General features: G+C 42.2%; 1 protein-coding gene across 1 annotated transcript in view; it reads right to left on the minus strand.

The window, feature by feature from the left end:
• The window catches only part of GRIN2B (glutamate ionotropic receptor NMDA type subunit 2B), a 516,540-nt gene that overhangs the window by 48,239 nt on the left and 440,393 nt on the right, over positions 1–27,908 (minus strand). Inside the window, exon 5 of the mRNA XM_086958937.1 lies at positions 23,659–23,773. Within this exon, the coding sequence (XP_086815063.1) occupies positions 23,659–23,773 (115 nt within the window). The remainder of the gene's footprint in view (positions 1–23,658; positions 23,774–27,908) is intronic.

Here is a 27,908-nt window from a genome sequence, read left to right on the forward strand (position 1 = left end):
TGCTATATCAAAGAGGATTCTTTCTACATCTTTACCTGGATGACTGACTTATCCATTCTTCATCAAGGGTTCTGTTAGAATAAAATACAGCACTAGTACTTACAGACCTAAATGAACATGGATTTTCGACAAACTGGAAAAAAATCGCATTTGGTTCCATATGTGGACTGGAGCTTCATTGAAGTAAGATTGTGGAAAGGTTTGGGTCTTATAATCCTGCTAGAGGAAAGCGCAGTCAAGATTTAGCCTCACATTTTGAATCTCCTACCCTATTCACCGACAACGGCAGCTCTTTGGTTGCAAGTGTAGAAGGGCATAGTGGCAACAATATTTTTGGTTCATTGGCTGTATTCTCTGTTTCTGAGTCACAAAGGTTCCATTGGAGGGAGCTACTTGCCCTTCATCTGGCTATGATGGCTTTTCCTCACATTTTGAAAGGGAAAGCGGTTTTGGTCAGGACAGCCAATGTGACGACAAAGTCTTACATCAGGAAATAACGGGGATGGGGATTACGATCTGCAGTCCTGTCCAAAATCTGGGATCAGATTTTTGTATGGGCAGAAGGAAATATAAGTTCAATCCACATTCAGGAGATCTACAATACTATGCCCTTCCTCCATTTCCCCAATCCTCAAATTCTTGATCAGAAGGACAAGGGAGAAGGCCTCAGCGCTTTTGATAGTTCCAGCATGGCCCCGCTCAGGTAGTTTCCTTTTCTGATATCTATAAAAATATCTCAGGAGATCCTTTTGCCACAGTTCCTTCTCTCTCAGGAAACCCTGTTGAAACTCAGATTAGAGTCCTGGAGGTTGAGAGAATAGGTATGAAGAGTAGAGGTCTATCAGACTCTCTATCTTCTACTGTTCAAGCACTGAGAACGGCATCAACTTTGAAATCGTATGGCAGGCACTGGGGATCCTTTAGTGAATGATGCGTTTCAAACCATTTGGATCCCCAGATTGTTGATTTGATTCATGTGATTTGGTTCATGGTATCGCTTTCCCGCACCTTGTACCTTGGTTATTCGCTAATGGACTATGCAAGAGATGGACTTAAAAGAAGTTTTTGATTCTAAAGTCCTGTCCCCTATGAAGTGAATTAAAGAAGGTTGTGTATTTTGAAGATGTCGATGAAAGGTTTGGTTCCAGCATGGAACCTTAGATGTCCTGGAATTGCTTTGGTACATCTAATGATGTCATGAACTCAAGCCAAGGAAGAACAAGGAGGTAATGCACCAATTTCTAGCCTCTCGCTTTAATTAATTTCTATCCTCCCTCCCACCTTGTTGTTTCCAGGCCAACCAATTTTGGTTTAATCTTGTTTTTCATGCAAGCAGGACGGGTAAAGGGGGTGGGCCCTTTTAATTTGGGGATTGCTTGGTGATTGGTGTCTGCCGAGTCTGGACTGCCTCAGGATGCCATGAATTCATGCAAGGGAGTAGAACCCAGAGTAAAGCAGTTTCAGATAATTGAAGCATTCGCACACTGCACTCGTCACTGACACAGAATCACTCAAAACAAGCATTGGCAAAGCCAAAATGTTTGACTTATTTGACTGGCAGACTTTTGGTATTGCCATTCAAGAACACTACGCTCATCTTCAGCTCATCTGCTGAAAGTCCCACGTACAAAAAAGGCCACTTGGGGTGACAGATGTTTCACTATTTCCACAGCCAAACTTTGGAACACATTACCCCTCCACATCAAAACCGCCCCCACTCTCATCAGTTTCAGAAAAAAACTAAAAACCTGGTTTTTTTCAGTATAATTTTCTGCCACAGCGATGGTTCTGTATTTTGAGCGCCGAGACACCCCCGGGTAGTTGCACGCTATAAAAATCGCATAAACATAAACATAAACATAAACATAAACAATGGTTTTTTATTTTTCCATGGTGTTTTAATAAACTTTATTGGTGAAGCATGTGCCGGGACTCCCACCTACATAAAAACATGAACACTGGCTAAAACTGATAATATTTTTGGGGAACTCAAAAAACACACATTCTGCTAGTGGTTCATGTGGTTCATTTGGCTGAAAGGAACTTCATTGTGAGAGGATGTGCACCTTATGAGAACAGAATGCAATCACTCATGGTAAAGTTAACTAAAGGCTGACCCACTGCCCCATTCTATATGCTTTAGTGGGTAAAATAAAACGTGCGAATAACATAAAAACAGACCAGTGGATGAAGAGGGCTGGCTAAAAGCCTTTATATGTAAGTATATTGTATATATAAATGCTTCTAAAATCCAAGAGTCTTGCCTAAGACCATACATAAAAACGTAGGTACACAGAAACAGTTAAATATTCATATGCACCAAATACATAAACAGAGACATACCTAAAACAGACATAGCAATACAAAAATACATTAAAAATACATATGCACAAACACATGGAGAGAAACAGAAAGTGAGATACATACAGATAATAAGAGAAATTCATAGACCCACAGACATACAATGAAATATATAGAACCAATGGCATAAAGAGACATTTGGAAACACAAAGAACAACATGCACACATGGAAACAATGAATCACAGAGAAAAACAGACACATATATCGATACTAACAGACACAAATGCATACACAGAAAATACTAAACCTCAAACAAATACAGACATACATAGATAAACACAGTGAAAAACGTAATACATATAAATACACAAACTCAGAAACAGAGGTATACATGGAAACGCACAGGCAGGCACATAAACACAGAAATAAATACAGACACACAGATCAGCAGACGGGAACAGTCATAAGCTGAAAACCGACATATTTCGAAATCACAAACCACACAGAAATAATAGCGTGCATAAAAGCACGCAAACAGGCCAAGAAGACCCCAGAGATGTACACGGGCATGCATTAAACACACAAGCAGGCACCAGGACACATACATAAATAGAAGCAAAGACACGCACATAAAGGAATACATACTTGTAGGCATGCCCCCTACACCCCCCCTTTCCACCCCGCACCCCCTCCCTCCCCTTACACAGATCAAAGCCCAGACCCACGATTGTCATTTCTAATTCAGCCCGGGGTGATTTACCAGCGCACAGAAAATAGAGATTTGCGCATCCTCGACGTTTTGTGAATCTAAAACGTGCCTCGGCAGAGGAAAGAGATCAAAGGTTTTCAGAAAAAATGCAGAAAGTGTAAAAATTAAGAGGATACAGTCACGCCCCGCCGCTCGCATTCTTCATCACGCTCCTTCCGCACGTCGCAGAGCAGTGCATTATAATATTTCACCGGAAGTGCCACAGCGCCCCATTGCCACAGATGGGCAAGCCTTTCCAACCACCAATTAATTTCGTAAATGAACATAATATAAAAACACATGCAGTGCAATTTAATTAATAAAACGAATTTCGTAGCGCACCCTGCATCGCATTGATGCAGGGTGCGCTACGAAATTCGTTTTATTCATTAAATTGTTTACTTACCTTCAATTATCTATACTCCAGTTTTTAGCACCCCCCACCCTCCCCCTGCCCCTCCCCCGCCTCTCCACCCCACCGAAACTCCCTTCAAGGGCCGTGGCTGGCAGTGCTTTAAGTTGGATGAAAAAACTGGGAGGTCTCTCAAAGGGGCTCCACCCAGATACTGCAAATATTAGGGCACAATAGGAACAGAATTCGCACAAATTCTACACTTTTGCTTAGTTTTTTGTGTGTTCCTATTTCGTTGTACCACATGTCAAAATTAACACGTATCTAGTGGTGGTGGAAACAAGTAGGCTAGTATTCCATTTCTCTGTCCACTTGTTCATTTTTTATTTAGGATTGGTGCCTCAGCACAACATTATATTTTGAGGCATAGCACAGTTGTTTATTGTAATCACAATTATTATATGTGTACATTGTAATTTCATGTATTGTTTTTTGGTTTCAATGCATTTGTGTACTTTTGTGAATGTGGTGTGTATCCTTTGATGCCAAAAACGTTTCAAAAAACTTTTCTATAAAAATATAAGTGATCAATCACAAATGGGTTGTCCGCCTAGCAATTACTTATACTAGGTGTGCATTTGTTTGCATTTATTCAGACTGTCCGGCACTTTCTTGTGTTTGGTTTATAAGAGTGGTCCAAGCCGGTCAGAGACAGGACCCAGCCTTTCTCTCTTCTTTGCATCACAATTAAGGGCATGGCTTAAAAACATGTAAGCTAAAAATCTGTGCTTAGCATAGTGTACCGCCCGACTTGTATTTTGCTGTGTCTGTCATTGCATCAAGATATGTGATACAACAAGTAACATCATATCTATAACAAGTCAGGACTATTGGCTTTGTCAATGGTTGTTAGTTTGCAGAAGATAAATAATAAGCTACTATGGCTTGTATACAGTATTGAAAAAGCTTCCATTTAAAGCCCCGGTAACACCACAACAATGTTGCTGCTCCTGAGTTTCAAAAAAGAGAAGGGAAATCCAGGGAGAAAATGACTCTCTTTGAAGGATTTCCCTTACCCGACAACACTCACCTGGCGTGACGTCATGCCGTAACTTCACCACTAGTGAGAAGTTAGCAGTGTGTGCACGCTCACATCAATCTGCCTGCTGTCACTGCAGTCTGGAAAAAAATGGACCGCCTGTGCCAGGGCACAAAACAGCAGCCGTGGCCCGTGGAGGGAATTACGGTGGGGCAGGAAAGCGGGGCGGGGGAGGGACAGGGTGGGGGATGCTAAAAACCGTAATATGGATAACTAAAGGTAAGTAAACAATGTAATAAATAAAACAAATTTCGTAGCGCGCCCTGCATCGCAAAATGCGATGCAGTGCGCGCTACCGGCCGTGGCTGCAAAACAGAGCTCGATAGAGACCCATTTCAAGGCCTCCTTAAAAAAAACTGCAGGTGCTCAGTACCTGTGAGACCCGGCCACTTAAAGCCCTGAACACACGCATGTTTTCCCACTGATTCCACGACTGGGACACTTTCCTCAAAACCCTTTCACACTTGTGCAACCAGATGTTTCCACTGCACAGCGATGAACACCCGACCAGGACCGGACTGGGAACGAAACCGGCCCTGGCAAAGTGGTCTGCCGCCCCCCCCCCCACGCCCCCCCCCCCCCAGGGGGAAGGGGGTCCGTTGGGGGTGCGACCGAGCTCTTTGCCAGGGCCAGTTTTCGGACGATTTTGTTACAGGGCCGATTTTGCAGCTATGCTGCAAAAACGGTCCTGTAACAAAAACGGCCCCCTGGGGCCCAAAACCGGCCCCCACCCTTGCGGCCACCGGGGTATTGCCCGATGCCCGCAACGGCCAGTCCGGCCCTGCACCCGACATGAAAACAATTTAGGTATTTTTTTCACGGTCTATTTCCCCAACTACGTTTTTATGTCCAAAGTCGGCCACGTTTATGAAATCAAGGTTTCTCTTTCTCCTGCCCCAAACATTTACACCTGATGTCACAAAGTCAACATGTCTATTTTTTTCCTGTCCTGTGACGTTTTTGGGCTGAAATAATTTTACACCCAAATGCAGCAATTCATACTTTTGGCAAATATTGGCTGAAGAATTTTACCTGTCCGCATAACTAAATACACAGTCACAGGGAACTTATTACAGCAAAGAGTTGAAGGCAACGGGTTGCAGCATACTACGTAATTCATGCTTCTAATGTGGCACTTTTCTCACAGCTGTGATCTAAGAATTAAGGAGCAGATGTACTAGGAGACAGGTTGCAGCAAGACGTCACAAGTTGCGCACCAACTTTCAGTGACTTTTTCTGATTCAAAGCGACCCATGTATTAAAAGGTTGCATCACAAAACCACCTGTCGCAGAAACCACAGTACGACCTGCCTATTGACTATTATTTGCGTCCCCCCCATATGATTGGCTACAAACACACCAGTGATGCTGCTCTCCAAGGAACAGGAGACTGCCATCCACGTGTTTGTATTCTCAAACGGGAAACTATGGGCCACATATATGTACAGTTTTTAAGGTCACAAATGGCCCGATTCTCAGAGTCAGGCCATTTGTGACCGGAAACAAGGCTTTCTCAATGTCCAAACCCTATTTTGCGATTCAGTAACCTATTACTGAATCACAAAATGGGGTAGCGATTCGCTATTAGGAAGGGACGTGTTCAGGGCATCCCTTCCTAATACCAAATTGCGTCCGTGTGTGACAGAAATGCAGTCACAAAACATTTGCATTTTACCACCAACTTCAAGTAGGTGGTCACTCATTCGCAAATGTTATGTTATGTTATGTTAAATTTGTCTTGTATAGCGCACGGCTACTCAAAGAGGGTCCCGGCGCTTTATTGCAGACCTGTACCAAAACATAACAAAGAAAAATAGCAGAGAGTAAGAGACCATGAACAAAAGTCAAGACTCATATCTAAAGAGTAAAAAGCCAGGTTTTCAGGCCCTTCCTGAAAGCCAACAAATTGGAGGTGCTGCGCAATGTCACTGGTAAAGTATTCCAAAGCTGCGGTGCCAGCAATCTGAAGGACCGGCCCCCTGTACATGCCCTTTTTATACGAGGGACCATGGCGAGAAACAGAGACTCAGATCTCAGGGAACGGGCAGGGCGATAGAAAGCTAGCCTCTTTTGGAGATATTTTGATCCAGAAGCGTGTAGGGCCTTATGGGCCAAGGTCAAGGCCTTAAAAACTATCCGCTTCCGGATGGGCAGCCAATGAAGTGACTGCAGGAGGCCCGAGGTTCTAGCTCGGCCGAGTAGTCCAAAAATGGCCCGTGCTGCCGAATTCTGGACCACCTGCAGCCGTTGCAAAAGATACTCCGGCAAGCCGAGATAAAGGACGTTCGAATAGTCCATTCTCGAGCCAATTATAGCCTGAACCGTGATCTTCCTATGATCCTCCGGGAGCAGAGGAAGAAACTTGCGGAGGAGGCCAAAGCAAGTACCAGTGAGGCCCAGGATCTGGGATCTCAATGTCAGACCATTATCGATCTTGATCCCCAGATTCTTGGCTAGCTGGGAAGAGCCTGCTGGAGGAAACATATTGGCAGGCCACCATTCCTGCCAATCTGGGTCCGATCTGCAGCCGAAGAAGAGTACCTCCGATTTATCCGAGTTGCACTTGAGGCTGTTAAGCTGGAACCAGTTAAAAACAGCCCCAAGGCAACCGCGGATACTCTCTCCGTCAAAATCTGCTCCCTTCCCGCACGTAAAGAGGAGCTGGGTATCATCGGCGTAGGAAACGATCTGGGCCCCGAAAGATTCCGCCAGTGCCGCCAGGGGGGTCATAAAGATGTTAAAAAGAGCCGGGCTCAACACTGAGCCCTGCGGGACTCCGACTCCCAATGATGGCATCTCGTTAGAGCAGGAAGAGGCCCAGACCGTTTGTCGACGGCCAGCCAAAAAAGATCTAAACCAGCTGAACACCGTCCCCCTCAGACCGATCTCATAAAGTCTGGTGAGGAGACCCTCATGGGGGACGGTGTCGAAGGCCGCCGACAGATCGAGCATCACAAGCATCGCTTTGCCTCCTGAATCCAGTACCTCCTTAATTGCCTCCGAAACTTCCAAGAGCGCCGTTTCGGTGCTCAAGTTGTTGCGGAAGCCGGATTGGGTGGAATGCAGCAGATCATGGGATTCCAAATAGTTGGAGAGCACAATATGCGCGTGCTTCTCCAGGATCTTGGCAAAAGCGGGCAGGAGAGAAATGGGCCTGTAATTAGCCAAAACCTCCGAATCCAAGCCAGGCTTCTTGAGCAGAGGGATGATCATCGCCTGCTTCCAACCCTGCGGGACCACCCCCTCACTCAAGGAGCGGTTCAAAATGGGATTCACAATGGGATTTATGACTTCGGCCACCTTTGCCAGAAATTTGGCAGGGCACGCGTCAAGAGGCGATCCAGATTTAAGGTTGGCCATAAGTTCCAAGGACGAGGAAACTGAGCGTGGCGGAAAGTCTGCCAGAACCGGGTTCGCACTTGCTGTTAAGTCAGAGACACCCTCAGTGCGAGGAGATGAAACAGCCACCCTCAGGGGGAAAGAGTCCTGGATCGATTTAATCTTGGAGGTAAAAAAGTTGGCAAGGGCGCTGACCCACGCCTCAGAAGGGGGTACCTGGGTCGAAAGACTGCGTGGGGCCGTAAATTCCCTCACGATAGTGAATATCTCCTTGCACGAATTGGAGGCAGTCTCAATCCTCCTCGCAAAATAGCCTCTTTTTTCAAAGAGGATGTCACGATGGTAGGCTTTGACAGACGTCCTGTAAGCAAGCTTTGCAGCGGAATCATATTGTGAGCGCCAATCCCTCTCTGCCACCTTGCACTGCCGCCGTGAAGCCGCCAGTGCTTCGGTAAACCAAGGGGCGGAAACCCGTTTAGCTGTTTTGCGGGGGGCATCACAGGGGCAAGATCATCCAGCCTGTCCGTTAGCGATGCTTGCAGCAATTCTAAATCCCTTTCCAGGTCTCCTGTCATAGGACAGGGGTGATCCAGGCATGCCTGTGCCAGCAATTCTGGAGTCACCCGATGGTACGCCCTCGACACTTGACATAACTGCCGAGGAGGAGCATTAGATGTTTTTTTTTTTTGAGAAGGGGCCCCCCTTTGTGAATGTATGCAAAAACTTTTTTTAAGAGCAGGCAGTGGGCCCACGGACCGCTGCCTACTCTTAAAAAATGAAAAGAAAACTTCATTTTTTTTTCTAAATGCAACCGCTCTTCCTTTAAGGAAAACGGGCTGCATTTGAAAAAAAAAATGATTGCTTTATTTAACAGCAATCACAGGCATGGTGGTCTGCTGACCCCAGCAGGCCACCATCCCCGTGATTTTACCGATTCGTAGTGGGTCGCAAATTGCGACCTGCCTCAATATTGATGAGATGAGATAGGTCGATTTGCGAACCCTTCCAAATCGCTATATGAAACTCTTTGAGTTTCATACATTTGCAATAGAGATTGCCAAATTGCGATTAGCTGAAAATCGCAATTAGGTCATCGCTATTACCAATGTTGATGCATGTAGCCCCTCATTCTTTTGAACGAAGGTTGTGTTCCTTTGAAGGAGCCAGTGGTGCTTTTTTTCACTTCGAAAGATTTTATTGAAATGTAGTACATGCATATGCGGTAGAAAGATACAGGATGCAACGTAGATTTAGTCATCACACTATGTTGTGCAAGAGGGCAACAATTATCATGCATGGTACCCAAAGTGGTAATGGAATAAGGAAAATGAAAGTGTTGTTTTCATTGTATCTCAATAGTTCTTGTAAATTATACATGCATTCCGGTAGTTTCTTCCTTATTCCATTATGTACAAACTCACCTTTTCATTGTTTCTTTCATGTATGCATTACCTCTTTCATTCAACGGTTCATTTATACATTCATCCATAGGTTTATTTCAGTTACTCATTATTTATTTCAATCATTTGCTCACTAATCTAATTTATTCACAAAAATGTATATTTACTGAATCATTGATTCACTATCTCAGTAATGTTTATATTCACATTGCCTATCAAATAATTGACTGCCGGAGGCATACGTTCATTCACTAATTCAGTTTTACACGTATTCACAATGCCATACATTATTTCACTATCTTAGACAAACATCTGCTTCGTTTCGCAATCACACAATAGTTCACAGTCTTACTCATACAATCATACTTATATACTATCCAAAACTTTCATCTACATTTATTTACTGTCTCAGGCACATATACATCTACTATCAGTTATATATGTATTCATGTCTAATTCACACATTTACATTTATTTCCGGCTTCGAGTACACATTTAGTCAGTATCTTAGTCATGTACATTTATTCATAATCTCAGTCATAGGTTTAGATGTATTTACTGTCTAAGTCATAGATTTACACTCATTGACAATCACAATCTAACATATACTATCTTGGTCGTATATTTTATTCACTATCTCGAACAGACATTTACATTTATTCACTATTTCTTTTAAACGTGTATTTAACTATCTCAGCCATGCATTAATTCACTAGATCAGTCATACAATTATTTGCATGCATTCATTCTGTGAAGACATTTATTAACTGTCTCAATCACACCTCTGAATGTATTCACTATTTCAGTTATGGTCGTGCAGTTGGGTTTATTCACTAAATTAGTCGTATGTTTTACTTGTATTCACTAAATCAGGCATACATTTTTTCACTATCTCACTATCATTCACGTTCTTTACCATATATTTAAATGTATTCACTATCGCAAGAATAAATGTTTTCAGCATCCATTATTTTACTATCTCATTCACAAACGTACCTGTATTCGCCAGCTCAGTCATGTATTTATTCACTTTCTCCGTCATAAATGTACATTTGCTCACTATCGCTGGTTATACGTTTATTCGCAGTCTCAGTCAAACATTTGCATGTATTCGTTAGTTCATTCACACGTTTTCTCTGTGTCAGACATACGGTTTCAGTATCTCAAACATTCATTGACACACTTACATTTATTGCCTAACGCATGCCTTTATTTTCAAGCAGTGCGAGTGCGCGCGTGTGTTTATACACACATTGGATATTCACAGAGGCATCCATTTGTCTTTTCACTGCTTCACGTGTGTATGTATGCATCCAAGTCTTTTTTTACACTAACTCATTACTTCACCTGTTCACCATTTTGGCACGATTACAATGACTATTTCCACGGCAGCGCATCATCCTGATTGGGTCCCCGGTGATCTTGTTTTCGCGCGAGCGCGCACTCGATGACCTCACAGCTGTGACCCTCACGGCACACAGATGGCGCACGTCTGCCAAAAATCATCTCTGGGAAACGGGGCAGAACGAGCCCAACAGCCGGTGCCTAACGAGGTCGGTGGCGCCTGCCACTTTTCATTTTGGGGGCCGGCCCTTTAGGCTGCCGGCCGACTTGCCCTGGCATGACGAAGTTGCGGTTTCATCTCGTTACCGACCAGCGCCCTGGAACGGACTGGGCGGGTTTGTCAGGTCCATACTTGCTCCTGTGATCTTCAGTCTGTCCATGGCGCTGATGGATGTAAGGCTGGCCCTCTCCTTCCAGGCCTCAGTCTCTGGTATAATCTCTGTGTCTTTTGCTTTCTCACCCTGAGTGCGCCGGGTATGTCCAGACCTGGGTTCCAGGCTCAATGCAACTGCATTAAAGCTAGCCTGGCTGATTAGGGGTGATGCCCTGAAACCGGTCCCAGGATGTTTGTTTCAGGTCCAGGTAGGACCTGGCCTGGCAGTTCGGTCAGGACTGTTCCCATGATGAGGCACAGGGTCAAGACTGATTTGCATATGGCTGGGTCTAAACTGGGGTGGCATGGTGAGCAAAAGAACAATGGATTTAACCCAGATCTTTTGACTGGGGGTGAATGTTTAATTTGCTCTGCATTCCGTCCATCATCTGTGTGTCTTTTACAATCTCCCCACCGCCACAATCCTGATGTTCTAGAAGGATCTTAAAATCTTCCCCTTTCCATCTCTATCCTTTCTCGTTCTCAGCAGGAGTTAGGGAGGGGTTGCTTCAATGAATGCCATGCTCTGGTTGCCAGCTGTTGTTTGTAAGGCGCATCTGTATTGCCATGCTGTGGTATGCCACCTGTTGTAATGCGCATCATTGCCATTGTGTTAAAGTCTGAAGTTCATTCCGTGCTTCTCAGTGTCACCACATTGTGTTATCCGAGGCACTTTGTTTCATCCCTCTGTCCCTCACTATAAAATGGAAGCTCTGAAAATCGGCTAATTCAAGTTAAAAGGCATTGGCCGAAGGGCCAGTGTGTCAGTACCCTCTGTGGGCTGTTTACTTTTCTTCCCCAGTCCACTGAGGGCACTGGACCAGGATAGCAAAGCAGCCTCGCTGGGGGGCCATGATCATCTGTGGCCTCTCCCTGACACGCTGCCTTGCCAGACTATTGCCCTGATGGTGGCTTGGGGATCAGGTGATTGGGAGAATCTGCCTCCCTGTGGGCCAGGCCATTAACCCCTTCGACGCTGATGACGAGCTGGGCTCGTCATCGCGTAGCCTCCTCGCACGCTGATGACGAGCCCAACTCGTCACGCAACGTGCGTTTTTAAAAAACCCAGCGTGCGAGCGGAATTCCGGTGGCGCGCATGCGGTTAAGCCATTCTCACTTCGCACCCCCTGGGGCCCATGCAGCTCAGAAATGGTGTTCAAAGTGGTATTTTACACCTTGCCCACAGCCCTTCTCATTCAGGGTACGGTGGACGGGGAAGGGTGGGTTTATGCTGGGGCCTCGCTGTGTGGGCCAGGTGATGTTATGGACTTGGTTCATCTTCACCTCAACCTCATCCCCCCGACCCTATGGACGGCCCAGCAGCTGTGTTTTATGTTGCATTATCCCCTACCCTGCAAGGCCATTGTCCTGAGGCAGTGGAGGGCTAGGGAGGGCTTGGCAGTTATGTTGCTCAGTTACTGGAGGGCTGGAGAGGGGTAGACTAATTAAGTCAATTAAAGGGCCTACCTGTTGTTCTATTGCTCAGGGTGTAGGCCACTGATACCTTGGCCCCACTGTCCTTCACAAGAACAGTATCCTCCCACGTTCATGCCCTGCTTGCGCATAGGCATATGTGGGGGGAAGGTCAGAGTTGCAGTGATGGGGATCAGGTTCCAGTCCGAGCGCCTGCTGTCAACCAACATCCTGTGATTCTGGGCAAATTACTTTATTTCCCAGGCCCTTAAATTAAAAATCTGATCTTGGGGACTGTAATTGGTGCTCATGAATAGCGCTCAAAGAGCCTTAGGCTCACACTATATATAACTGTCAAAGGGAAGAACAACAATAAAAAACAAGCATTGACAATGCCAATAGGTCTCGCATTTGCAAGAGTTAGAGCTATGGCGCTGTAAATGACAATGTATTTTACCTATTTGTTATGGAGTCAGGCCTGTATGGAGTGGAGGTATGTAGTGTGTAGTGGAATTATGTGGTTTGGATTGGAATTGTTAGTTGTGGAATCGTGTGGTGTAGAATTATGTGGCATGGTGTGCAGTGGAATAATGTGGCTAGTAATTTAGTGGAGTGTACTGGAATTATGTACAGTGAAATTGTGTGTCATGGAGTATAATTATATGGAATGATATTTTGTGTTGTGTAGTGGTATGTTGTGCAGTTTAATTATGTGGTGCGTTGTTGAAGTTTGTGGCATGATGTGGTATTGTGGTGTGGGTTGGATGTATGTGGTGTGTTGTGTAAATATGTTGTTGAGTTGAATTATGTGGTGTGTTGCTGAATTGTTTGGAATGATAATGTGTGGAGTGGACTGTGTTTTGCGCAGAACTGTGTGGCGTTGAGTGAAATTATACTGATTAGAATTATGTGGAATGATGTGGAGTGTATTTATGTGCATTGTTGCTATGTGACATCAAAGAAACTTAAAAGCCACATTGCTTTTCATATACCAGCAAAGCAGTTGTAAAAATGTGAAAACATAAATAAGACTGAGGGCTGCCTTTCATCCTACAGAAAAGTATGCTTAATTAACAGTGGCAGCTCCTCCACTAAGGCGGAGGAGCGTCGCCCCACTGCTGCAAAGCAGTGAAAGAGAGAAAAAATGCAATGATAATAACTCAAGGGTGTTATCATTGTATTTGTTCATGCTGCTGCACAGGTTTGCTGGGTGGGCAGGCTGCTCTGCTCTCACAGTAGGGTAGGAGATGTTTGCCAACTCCAAGCTTGCAATGACTGTTTGGCCAGCCCTCTGGGGTCGACCACAACAGTAATGTGCACTTTGCATGTTCTCCATGCAGGTTGCATTACAGCTTGCGTGGAGCATAGGACCCCATTCCCTGGCTGAGCGCTGATCCACGGTGGTCAGACCAATCACAACACTGCATTGCAGCGTTGTGATTGGCTTAGGGAAGGGAGCCTGGCTGCCTTCTGTTCTGGCCCTGTAAAGGAGAGACTGAGACGACGTGCGGGAGAGAGGCGAAAAGGTACGTTTTTTTCACTTTTATTTTGTTTTATATCACATGGCCACTCCCGATCCGCGCCGGCCGCAACTGTTAGTTAACATATTGTACATTGTATTTATATAGCGCTTACTACCCCTGACGACGAGTTGAAATGCTTTGTTATGAGCTTCAAGCTACTCCAGAACCCAAGATTAGAGGTTAATAATATATTAGTAATCTTTTTTTCTTTGTGCATTAGTTGCACATCTTTGCTGTTGTATTGTACAGCGCTGATGTCTGCTCATCCAGACTTATACCAGCAATATCAAAGATGTGCACATCAAGACTGGAGACACTGCTGTACCGTCCTGCAAAATCTGCATGTACAAAGGGTGTTTCTGGGAGCTACAATACACTTTAATATTGCGGGGGTACAGAGGCGCCTTCCATGGGCACCCCAGGAGAGCACAATTCTGGGCTGCAGTGCTGTGTGTATGGATAGCATGAAGGGATATGTACTAGGAAAGCAGTAGTGTTTTGTACCGGTGCCATTTCATCCAGATGGGAAGGATGAAAATTTAAGCGGACTCCAGGTTCCAACCTCCGCAAAGTGCATTTAACCCACTGAGCAATCGTCTGACGTGAGAAAGCGGAAGAGGTGAACTCATGGAATAAAAAGTAAATAAATAACCTGTAAATAAAATAAATGAAATTCCATGTAGTTCGAAACACTTTTTTTAAGGTTGAGCAGTTGTTGGCAATTGTGGCCCGCAGTAGGTGCTTCAGATTTGGTGCTACAGCATGTGTCGTACATATGGAGGACATGTGAAGACTTGTGAGGGATTGTTACTCAGCTGGAATATTTAAACCAATATCACTAGTTGTCTCCGGGTCACTTAAACCATGACTCTCAGAACAGAGGGTGTTTTCTTCTGAATCTTGCATTCCATTTGATACATATTCTCTTTGGAAAAGTGGAGAAGGTTCACTTTGCAGGTTTGCATATGTTTTTCTATGACCGTTAAGTATTACCTATATCTCTTACACTTATTATCTACCTACCTCTGGGTCTTTCTATAGTTATGTACCCTTTCTTCTGGCTACGCGATCTTTCCATATGTACCTTATGTCTCTCCCCATCACACCTATCACTACCTAATTTCTATTTCTACTTCACCTATCTCAATATACTGTCTCTTTACCTCTCTGCTCACCTTCTCTTTCCCCCCAGCTCCCAGTTGGTACTGCCCAGCAGAACTGAGGATCACATTCTAACTAGAATAGTGCACACAAAGAAAGAGGGGAGGCAGGATAATATGGCAAAAGGTACCTACGTTCAGGGAAAACTGCAAAATATGTGAGGGAGCTAGATTTAATTTATTTTGAATGTTTTGCTAAATGTTTTTATGGCTGATATGCAAAATGTATTTCTTTACTGTTTGTCATTAGAGGTTCTATTCGCCAAGGTAGAGGTTCAGAGCTACTCTCACTCTTACTTTTGTTATTACATGTTCTATTCCCAGAGATTCCAGTCTTACCCTTTCCCATTGATTTTGTACTAGATTTCTGATTTATGTGATGATCAGAGTCAAGGACATCGCTGGTTGGGAAAGAGCATCTAACTACATTGTGCAGGGCGTTAAGACTGCAAGTAAATATTCCGTTTTAGAACGGCAGTGCTCCTAGTCTTTACAAATGTTACTGACTCTATAAACTTTAAAATGCTTAATTTACCAAACATTTCTTTTCTATTGAGACCTCTGAGAGTAACCAAATGGTGTTTCATGAAAGTGCACGCCCCGCAAAAGTGGGCCACATTTTTTTGCAGTGCCCGGGCCAAATCGTGATCCCAAGCCGACCTTGCGTAGAGCCTAGAAGCAACAATGTGTGCACATTGCTCTATAACAACTTACTTTACTTCTACAGGGCACTGACGAGCGCGGTCAACTTTAACAAAGTTTTTGCGCATTTTCAATGGAGGGGGACATTTATAAAGGAATGTATGCAGTATTAAAGGACTCCGAACAATTGAAAAAGATTTGTCTACTAATTTTGAATGCTGTAAACTTTAAAAATACTCAACACTTCTTCCACTGTTAAAGAACGAGATGCAGCTTTTCACGATTTCTGTGCAATATTACAAAATGAGGCACACTATTAAATTATTTCTCAACACCATTGAAAGATGCCATGCGCATTTAAATGATGTCTGTGCCCCACTTAAATAACGAAATGCACTTTGAAAGGCTTTCTGAACACTATTAAATAATAATTAAGATTTTCAAATAACTTTTTTCACAATTCTATAATGAGGTGCACTTTTAAATAATTTATCTGCGCTATTACAAATGATGAATACTTTCAAGTTATTTCTGTACACTACTGAAGAATTCCACCTGAATTTAGAATTATTACTTTGTACTGTTAGAGAATGTTGAAGATTGTGGTGCACTGCTGAAGAATGGGATGCATGTTTTAGTTATTTCTGTGCACTGTTAAGGAATATCTTAATTGGAATAAAATGCACTTTAATCATTTGTCTCCACTACTATAGCCTTAGAGCCCGCCAGAAAGCTATTCCGGCCATTAAAGGCCCGCTCCAGAGTTCGGCAAGGGCATTTAACAAGGCAGCGGGCCCTTAATGGCCGTTATAGCCTGCTATGGAGGGCTCTAAGGCTATATTAGAACATTCTGCCCTCTAGGGGTGGAATGTTCTAATATCAGATGAAGTGCTCTCTTAAATGATTTCTTTGCGGTATCAAAGAATGCATCACACTATTAAATGATTTATACATGAACGTTATGTACTTAAAAATAATTCATGTGCTCAGATTAAATATGTCTGTGCAATATTAAAGAAAGCTGGACATTTTGGAATGTTCAGCGTGTTATAATATTTTCTGTGCAGGATACTGATCGCTTTAAAATATTGCTCGGGACTTATAAAGATTTCTGCGCATTGTTAGAGAAAGCTAGGCACTTTAACTTGGCCTCTGTGCATTGTTTAAAAATGTTGAACATTGTTTAAGATTGCTGCACAATTTTGCTCGACCCAAACCTTGGTGGTTGAGGTTGTTTGCCAACGGTGTCCTCTGGTCCTACTGTGGCTCTGCAAACTGGGCCTATTGCAACCCCATTTGCACTTCAGGATGAGCAGTCCCGGTTTCTTAGGGAGTTATTGTGGGGGTCAAGCGATAAGAATTCAATGTCCAGACCAGTGCTGTATTTAGTAAATGTACTTTAATTAAGGAAAACATTAATCTCTGCCACTTATAATTGTTTGGGTTCGCAATAAGTCCTTCTTAGTTGCCCACCACTCCACCTGAGACCAGAATCATTCGTATGAAATGAGCCATGGTCCTGCTCCAGTGGGACCAGCCTAGTCCAAACTGCCAGGCCAGATCTTCTTTGAAAAGGAACACAAGCAACCCCAGATTAATTTTGCCAATTTGGGCCTCTTTAGTAGGGTGCATCTTGAGTCCTGTGACACAGTTAGCATGTATCCTACATGTGGGCATATTTGTGGCACTTACGGTGTTGCATTGAGAAGAAAATAAAAGTTCTGGATGGAATCCTTGAATTAATTTCAGCTAAAGGTAATCACTCAGTCCGGAACCCAGTCCATTGTTTCTTTGCCCACCTAACACCAAACATGGTGGTTGAGTTCATGTGACACTTGTGTCCTGGGGTCTGTCTTCTATGGCTCTGCAGACTGGGCAAAGTTCACCTCTTTCTGCACTGAACTCTCAAAGTAGTGAGGGGAGAAGCCACAGAGATTTCTGGGACGTTGTGTGGGGACAGTAGCTTAGAACTAAAAAATCAACCAACAGACAAAAAAACTTCAATGTCCAGCAGTGCTGTTTTAAACTGCCATTTCGACCTGGCAAATGAAACCTTTTTAATACTTACAAGCCACCCCAAGGTTGGCTCTAACAGCTCATAGGGAAGGGTACATGGTATTTAAAAATTAGGACATGTACACTTACATTTTACATGTCTTGCGAGTGAAAAACTCCTCAAGACGCTTTTCACCATATCAAGACCATCTCTCCTAGAGACTAACACTGGGTTATCTCATTACACTTAATAAGTGATAACTTTAGTTTGGCAAATTGGCAATTTTCTGCCTAAACCAAATATGCCTTTCTACCAGTGTTCAGGGTCACTTGACTGTAATGGCTCTTTTGTGGTGTAATGTGTATTCTCACCAGACAGGAGACAAAATGACCTTGGGTGTGGAGAAGGATATTCATGTCCTGAGATGGATGGCATGGGGGGTGAATTCACCCCATCCTAAGCTTCAAAGGGTAACCTGAGCGCTGTGCCCACCTCCTTCCTGACTTCTGAACTTACCTGCTCTGTCACTGGCAAATGCAGCTGACACCTGGGCCTGCTCTTTTTATCCTAGACAATTTGGAGCCCAACCTAGGGGAAGGTCAGAACTTACCAGGACCAGTTTATGGGTAAACAAAGAGACAAACCCCACACACAGTCTGGCACTGGGTATGAAATTGGCAACCTCAGAACCTCTAATTAGAACACTCATCAACCTGTGGTAGATTTAGAAGACTGCCCTGCTGTATGAAGAAGGGGAAATTGAACTGCTTACCTTGATCCTAAAATCCCAGAAGGGACTCCAAGAGTAAGTTGACTAAATTCCTGTTGGAGCTACAGGGACACAACAAGCTTCCAGAGGCCTTGCCTGCAACAGCCCAGCTGACCAGCACCAAATGGACTTGCCTAAGAGCTGCTAATGGCCTCTGCTATAGTGAGTCCTCACCCCCAAGTGTTGAATCCCAAGGTCCTGGACCCTTGGCTAGTGTAGGTGTATACTCCCCCTGCTTCAAATCTGCAAGAGCTGAACTCCAGGTGAAAATCCAGTTTGTGAACCCCTTGCAGACGCAAATGACTGTCTGCATCACCTGCCAACGCATGCCTGCACCTCACATCATAAGACGCTGCTGCGTTTCCTGTCAACGTAAAGATACAACAGCAATCTTCTCTTTGCTCCAACAGTGACTACCTGCATCTCCTGCCAATTTGAAGCACCAGTAGTGACTCTTTCTTCTTGCTGACAACGATCTACTTGGTTGTGACTCCAACCAATGAGATGCTCAGACTGAGGCTCCTCCCGGGGACTTGAACTGTGAGAAGGTAAACTGTTCCCCCCGGGCAAACCTCGTCCCTGTATCCGATCCATGCACCATTGTGGTCAGCCTGAACTTGTAAATGTAACCCACCTGCAGCCATTGCGACCAGATAACAGCAGTGGCTCTTTCTACTTCTTGCTGCTATACAATACATTAAAAAAAAAATACTGGGATTTCTTCTTGTGTAGTGTTTTCACTGTATTACTGTTTGTGTGCCGCATAAATACATTATTTATTTATTTATTTATTTATTTATTTATTTATTGACATTTATTAAGCGCGGCGAATACCCGTAGGCGTCTCGGCGCTGGCTTAAGGGGTGGATCAGTGTTTAAGAAGACATTACAGAAAATAGAACTATTGGTCAAATAACCAAGTCTTAAGTTGTTTGCGAAATATGAACAGGGAAGGGCTGGTCCTAATGTGTAGAGGAAGGGTGTTCCAGAGTTTGGGGGCGGCAACCAGAAAGCGCCTGTCACCCCAAGTGACTGTTCTAGTACGAGGCACTACTAGGTGATTGTGATGAGAGGAACGAAGGGAAAGGGTTGGGATGTAGTGATGAAGATTATGTTTAAGGAAATGGGGGCCTTGTTTATTGAGTGCCTTGTAAAGAATACACAATAATTTAAATTTGATACGACTGCGTATCGGAAGCCAGTGAAGTTCCCTGATGGTGTTTGAGACTGATGCAAACTTGGGAAGTCCCGCCAGCATCCGGGCGGCAGCATTTTGAATTGACTGCATCTTGTTAGTCACCCGGGATTGTGCATTTAGGAATAGAGCATTACAATAGTCCAGTGCGGACAGGACTAGTGAGCTGACCAGAGTTCTCCCAGCAGTGTCCGGTAGGTAGGGTAGTATTACCCTATTACACATTGCCTTTAAGTCAAGCCTGACTACTTTAACTTGGGCCTGACTGCTTTTATGCCAAGCTACCAGAGGGTTAAGCACAAGTTTATTTAGTGACTTTTGTGGTTCACCCTTACAAGAATTATGTTAATTACTTTTTTAGTTCAAAGAAGAATTATGTTAATTACTTGAGTGGTGCTCTCACCCCTCTCAGCTAATAACCCAACTACATGAAAACGGTCAGTCTTTGATTCCCCCAACAAAGATATGATTCTGCAGATTTATCCTGTAAAACTCCCTGTACATTCACCCACCAATGACACAACATTGGAGCACTTTTGTGATCTTTTATGACTACTTTAGTGCTGGCTTTCAAGCAGTTCTTATCGCAATGGTCTGGCGATCATATAGTTTTTTGAGAGATTTGTGACCGTTTACCATGTAGAACTGTTTTCAAAGCTTCTTTCATTCCCTCACTTCCTGTATTTTATTCATCTCACTCTCTTACGTGCTAGTCTTCCTCAAACCAGGGATCGCTTTACCTTTTCTGATTAAAAGATTGTGGAGAAACTGATAAATATTCAACCAAAACCTAACTTACACTATAAACTCAATTGTTTGTTCTCATAAAGGACGTAAAGTTCACCATTAGAAACAATGATCAGATTCCCCAACAGTTAATGCTGTTCTGATTAGCAAATTTCATCACTACTATGGTGACTAAGGCACTACTATGGTGACTAAGGTCTTATGTATCAAAATTAGGAAATGTGATTTCCAAATTGCAATTATTACCTAATCACAAGTTGGAAACCGCAATTTCAAATGTATGACATTTTTATTTTTAAAATAGCGATTCCTAGTGCGTTGCAAATCGAGGAAGGTAGCTATTTTCAACCCACTAGGAATCCCAATTATCACAGAGATTGTGGCCTGCTGGGCTCAGCAGACCACCATGTCTTTGATTGCTTTTAAATAAAGCTATCTCTTTTTTTAAATGCAACCCGTTTTCCTTAAAGGAAAAGGTGAGGTGTTCAAAAAGCAAAGTTTTTTTTCCTTCTTTTGTTTGTTTAAGAAAACGCAGTGGTTCCATGGACCCCTGCCTCCTCTTAAACTTTTTTTTTACATTCACGAAGGAGAAGGGTTCCAGAGAGAACCCCTTCACATTTGTGAATACATTACCACTACACTGCTGTAGATGGTTAGTTATTAATGTTTTGCACCCGGAATTCAGTTGTCAACAATAATACATACCATTCCAATTTGATATTTGGAGAAGTTGCCCCTCCAGCACTAAGACGCCTCTGCAATCGATGCTTTATAAACCTTTTACTTACTTACTGCCAAATACTGAAACAGTATTTGGTCAGAAACCAGCATTTTGAACGGTAACGCGCTACTTGAATTGCAGTTTGGGTTTGATGCATAGCAAAATGGTTTTATGTGGTGCAAACGGGCCATTACATCTGGATCTAAATTCTCTTTTTGAGACCAGAGAAGGTGGAAGAGGAGTAGTTACACTGAGAATATCTTATTGCGGCAGCAAAGTATGTGTGGTGTGCCCCCTGGGTCTACAGTGCTCACTCTGTTCATCAGCAATACTCATATTTTCTTTTAGAGTACATGGCATTTCAAAAGGAACACTCTTGCTCTGAACCATAATATGTTACTTGTGAAACTGTGGCTAAATCAAGACTGGTTTGTATAAAGACAAAAAAGAGATCTTTTATTATTACTGCAAGGTAACCTGAAGTAACATGGACCTCTCTATTATACCATTACCGTTGAAAAGAACCAGTCCCTATACCACATGATATGAACTGTTTAGGAATTTCATTAGGTTCGTCATTGATGATGGATGTGAGATTTAAGAAGTCTCCCAGACTTACAATTCTCATCTTCAGCTCTCTAACAATTTTAGCTTTAGCCGAAGAAGGTAGAAGAGAAACTGTTTCTAGAGTTGTTGTATGGATAGATACTGACAAACACATTTAATGAAAAAACACGACACTCATTTTAAATCCTTGTAGCCACATCTCTCAGACACAGTAAAAGATAACCACTTAACCAAGAGACATATCAGAACACAACACCCTTAGCACATCATCACTAGTTGAATCAGACTCTGATTGATCTGCAATAGAAAGCTTGGAGAAATTTGGAAAGTGACCCCTGAACTTTGAAAGCACAACATGTCCATACAAATTGCAGAATGGGCACCATACAAGTGCAAGTAACATAACAAGATACCTTGCACATGATCTTGGATGTTGCTTCTTGATAGGTCAAACAATCCCCATTTGTACTTGTAAATGCTTGTTGCTTGGAAGTCTATATCGGTTTCCAATTGACATTATTAACATCTAGAGCAGCCATTATAGCAACCAGAAAATTCCATCTGAAAGTGCATGTGCCCATGAAAAATGTTGATCCCCAGTATAGCCTATGATACCTATAAGTCTTAAGTGAGCAATTGGCATCTGTTCTCCAGTCCGAACGCCTGAAATTTTTCTGTGAGGCATTTTAGGATTGGAAATGGCTTGTCACATGAGTTCAAGGTCAAAAGATGCACTCTACCAAACCCAAGGTGCCCAACATTGGTCCACAATAGCCAAGTCCATGCTAGGATATAAGGATTATAATAGGCTACACTGATGATTTGCACTGTAAAGGTATGGGAAATCTAGCCCTTGTGAACATAAAAACTGAAAGTATGTTAAGTTCAAGTATTTGGAAAATAGTAGGAAATTAATTGGGATTCTCAAATTAAAAATAAAACCTATATTCTGAAAATCTACATTTGAATTTAAAATTGCAAAAGAAAAATAATTCTGGATAGCTAAAATATTGACATTTAAATATAAAGTCAATGGAGTAAAAGTACAGTCCAAACACGTTATTATTATTTTTTTCCTGGAAAAAGAAATTCGTTTTTTTTGCAAGAATTGAGCACCGCTGAGTTGCAAAAACTGTAAAATCAAATCTAAGATGCAGAAATAAATTGGAGTATAACTTTTGTTTTTTTGGAGAAAAAATCAAAAGATCCTTGCATGTATAAATATTCAATAAAACGTCCTCTCTTGTTTCCTCCTGGCTTTCCACCTCCCTTCAAAAATATTAATATTTTTTATATCGCAATTCCAGTGAGAAGAAACACGTTCTTCTAACTCTAGTTGACACTGGGAATTTAAACAAATGACCCCAGAACCACGTGCATTGTGGGGTCACTGATCTTTAAACTCTGGCATTTGCAACTTTATAACATAAATACTATTTTGTAAACCCAAGGAATGCCCACTAAAACAATTCGATCCCCACTCTTCCTCAAAGTACTCCCAGAAAAATACTAATGTTCAGAGAGGTTTTGAGGCCTGGGCAACGAGGGAAATCACCAGGGGCCCCTTCCTTCCAAGGGGCTCTCCTGTGAAAAAGATTTTCTCTGTCTGTTTCTCACATCTGTCTATTTTTCAAATTGAACCACTCTCTTTCTGTCTGCCTACCACTACCACTACCTCTATATCTGTCTCTTTTTACTGAGTTCCATTTGAAGTACGTTTGAGTCATGAGACAGATCTACTTTAGGTGTGTTTATGGGGCCTCATTTCAGAAAGTTACCCTATGCCAAACAATACTGTTTGTCCTCCTGCAGTCTTGACAAAGAATAACATGGGTAATGAAATGCAAAGTTGTTCTAAACAGTGGGCCCCAAAATATGCTTTGTCCACGATCTCAAAAATCCTTAAGATGACTTCTAAGGATGATTACCACATCTAACCTCCCCAAACAAGAAAGGTCCAGTTCCTACCCGTTCCCATTTCCGCTCCTTGCTCAACAGGATTATGACCAGCTTGGGATGCATTTGGTAGCCATCTTCACTGAAGGACAAGTTTCGGCCCTCAAAGGTCACGTTGATAAGATATCTGAAAAGTAAATACGTTTTTGAGTCATTTAGCAGTATATAAATGCTGGACAATACATAAACAAACTGACCACAGAAGACTAGATTAACATAAAGCACAATATGAGCATTGCATGTTACATAATTCAGTGAATTGAAGACAAAATAGTAAATATAATTAGTCACGATAACAAGACTGAATACAATAGCTCTCAAGGAAAGGTACCATATAGTATTGTATGTTGTGAGAAACACTGGCAAATAGCGTAAAGTAGCATTATATAACATCATGTTCTATTAACAAATGACACCTCTTTCTGACATTACATAAATAACACACATGTTATCCTATAGCATACCATAGTAAATGACATAACAAAAGACATCATAGTAAAACATAGCATTTTGTACAATATCATAGGATGGAGTAAGATCAGATACATCATTTTAAAAGAAGGCTATGTGAGTTAACATCATTATGGTGTACCGTGACATAAATGAAGCCAAACATGCAAAACGTTCAATGAACACAATACAAATATAAGAAACTACATAACAAAACACAGTATTAAACATTCACTATAAATAATGCAAAATTGGCAATGCAAAAGAAACTATAAAAACAAATAAAATGCAATGCAAAGCATACAATATAAATTAACACTACAAATAAAAAACATTATAAAACAGGCAATGAAAATAAGACAAAAACAGTGCAAACCATGCAATGGTAGCAAATGAAATTTTGATACAAAAACATACAAAGAAAGTAATAAAAAGCACACCAGGCAACTAAAATCTCATAGAATACAAAACATGCAACAAACATTTAACAATCTCAGCACAAAACAATCCAAACAGAAACAGTACAAACACAAAATAAATACAAAAATACAAAGCAATATAAAAATAAGCAAAATAAAACCTACAATATAAATTAAACACAATCTCAAATCACACACCAAATAAAACAAACAATGCAAAACACAACTTACTGACAATATACAAGACCAAGAAAACAAAACCAAACACAATATTTAGCACACTTTACACAACACTTCGAAATCTACCATAAAAATTGACATCATAAATAATACACAAAAAAGAGACTACAAATCACACTAGACAAAACAAAACACACCATACAAATAAAACAAAACACAACATATAAAATAGACAACACAAAAACACACAGTTCAAACATGCTAGAACACAAGCATAATGAAATACAACAACAAAAACTACAAATAATTAAAACATATTGGTTGTTGCCAATGACTTAAGGAAAACTCCAATAATAGAAAAATGTCCACTTCGTTTTTCTTTGACATAGACTCTGTCATTATGCAAATCAAATGTATGTATGGCCCTCCATGCACTTTTATTTTTTTGTAAATGTGTCAGGGCTTCACTTTACATTTTAATGTGAGAGCTTTTGATTCATGCCTTCCCTCCTTAATGAGAAACATAACCACAAAATGAACTGCTGAGAACCAGATTTTAAGAAGAGCCATATCTGGTGTACCATACACACAAGTGGTACAACAGCACAAGTAGATAAAAGATGAAGAAGCAACAACTAAGTGCAACACTTCACGCAATCACAGTTCTTCTTACATGTTGAGTTTTCAAAAAAGGTATTTTAGAAACACATGCGTAGTGCTAAATAAATGACTTTGAGTCTGTCGGGCCAAAGTGTGCACAAAGCATGAATATAAAGATATATATCCATAGACCACCGGCTATTATCAAACATATTGTATTAGTTATAATATTTTTGTTTTCTAAATAATAGATTTCGACCTCTTTGTTCCATCAATTTAAAAACTATATTTCTGGGCAAATGTTTTACTGTCAACCCATGGAAGCAAAGTATGCTGTGCTGTACAAACTTACAAATGAAAAAAACACTGAAAAAAGTGTGTCCACTTTGCTGGAACACTAGTGCAGAACATGCACACATCAGTAATAAACTGTGTGTGTCTGCCTGTCTGTACAGTCCTCTTATATATATAAGCAGTGTACGCCTCGAAAAAAGAGGGTGTGCACACCTCTCAGACACTGTTTACACACCCCTCATATAATGGAGCAAATACTGTAGTCTACGCACACCACAAATAGGGGCTCAGCACGTGTGTCCCAAAACATACCCAGTAAGTCCATACCCCTAAAGTTAATATTACTGGTGTCCCATTAATTCTGGAGTTGTTAGGTTAGCGGGTATTTGGAGTGGACTCTTGAAGTTCCACTAAGAAATGGGTCATTCTGTTGTAAATCACTACTTGAGATTGGGGAATCGGGGGGTAGGATGGGCAGGTTTAAGCTAGAGGAGACCGCAAGGTCTGAATTAGATTTTGTGAGAAGAGGTAGTCTTAGATGTGGTATGCGGTATACACCTGTTACAACGCAACTTTTACAACTACCTACTATTACAACGCAACTTTTACAACGCATACCATTACAACGCATTGCGCTGGGGGGCGCTCTAGGATAGGGAATAAGTATAATTTACTATCCAACACCTTCCCTAGTGTCCACGGGGACTGGAGTTAGAATAGTAAATTATACTTACCACTATCCAGCACCTCAAAGCGCTATGCGTTGTAATGGTATGCGTTGTAATGGTCGCGTTGTAATAGTAGGTAGTTGTAATGGTATGCGTTGTAACATGGTACATCCGTGGTATGCTTAATGTCAGATCCTGGCCTAAGCACCACCTGGAAACCCAACTGTTAATAGAAACTCATGATTTAGATGCGCTGTTCAAGACAGAAACGTGGACACACCCTGGATCTGACGTGGAACCGGGATTGGCTTGCCCACCAGGCTATGAAGTCTTTCTTAAGCCTCGAACCAGTGGTAGAGGAGGTGGAGTGGAGGTTATTTTTAAAGAAGTATGGGTCACACCCCCTTTTAACATTGACGAGTTAGAGGGCATTGAACTTCTGGGATTTTCCATAAAGGATCCTAAGGGACAAGTGCTGGCCGGCATGGTCTGTTTCAGACCTCCTGGGACAGCTAGCCCTCAACTACAACAGGGGTTGATTGAAGTCCTGAGTAATCTGGCATTTGCCCACTCTAGACTGCTTATTTTGGGGGATTTTAACTTGTGGCCTAATGGGAACCTGGACTCGGGCTATAATAATCGTATTCAATCCTGTGGGAGTTTAACCTACAACAATGCGTTACTGAGCCTACACATCAAGGGGGACATACGTTGGACCTAATATTTTCTGATGAGCAGATAATGGGAACAGTGGATGTCCTACCGGTGTGATGGTCTGACCACCATCTGATTGCTTTTCAGATATACAACCCCAGGGTGAATAAAACAATTATTAGGGAAGTTAAGAATTTTCAAAGCAGGGATCGGAAGGGACTCCTGAAAAAGGCAATGATATCTCCAATATTTCTGATCAACGAGGGTTGTGATGTAAACAAGCAGGTGAAAGAGAACTACGCAACATTCTGTGAACAAGTAAATACTAGGATGGACTAGATAGTTCCAGTAAAAAGTCATAAAATATAGGCAGACCATCAGCCCTGTGGTATAATGAAAAATTGAGAAACCTGAAACTGGGCTGTAAGCAAGCTGAAAGGAAATGGTGAAAGGAATATGCAGATGAAGTTAAAATCATCTGGAGGGTGGCAATAGCTAAGTATAAAGAGGACATTTTTATAGCAAAAACACAGTATTTTGCGGATACTATTCTAAAGGCACAAAATAGTATTAAAAGTATTTTTAAGATAGTAGATGATACCTGATTGTTTAAAAAATGAGATTCTGCGTAGCCAGGAATTCTGTGACTTTTTAGCATCCTTTTTTGAGGACAAGATCAGTTATATAATTGATGGACTCAAAACGGGTAATACGCCCAAGGAATTACTGCTTGTAATGTGAGTGAGACAGGAAAGGGTGGATACATCATACTCCCTAAACCACTTCAATACACTCTCTGTGGAAGAGTTCAATAAAATGGCCATGGGGGTCTCTTCCGGATCCCCTTGGGACCCGCTTCCACACAAAATCTGGAAGGAATTGGCTCCAGAACCCTTTCCGATACTTTGGCAAATCTGTAGTTAATCCCTGACTAGTGCATCTGTGCCAACCTGCTGGAAACAGGTGCTGGTGACACCCCTCTTGAAAAAAGCATTGC

Source organism: Lissotriton vulgaris, chromosome 1_1, assembly GCF_964263255.1.
Source record: "Lissotriton vulgaris chromosome 1_1, aLisVul1.2, whole genome shotgun sequence".
Taxonomy (NCBI): domain Eukaryota; kingdom Metazoa; phylum Chordata; class Amphibia; order Caudata; family Salamandridae; genus Lissotriton; species Lissotriton vulgaris.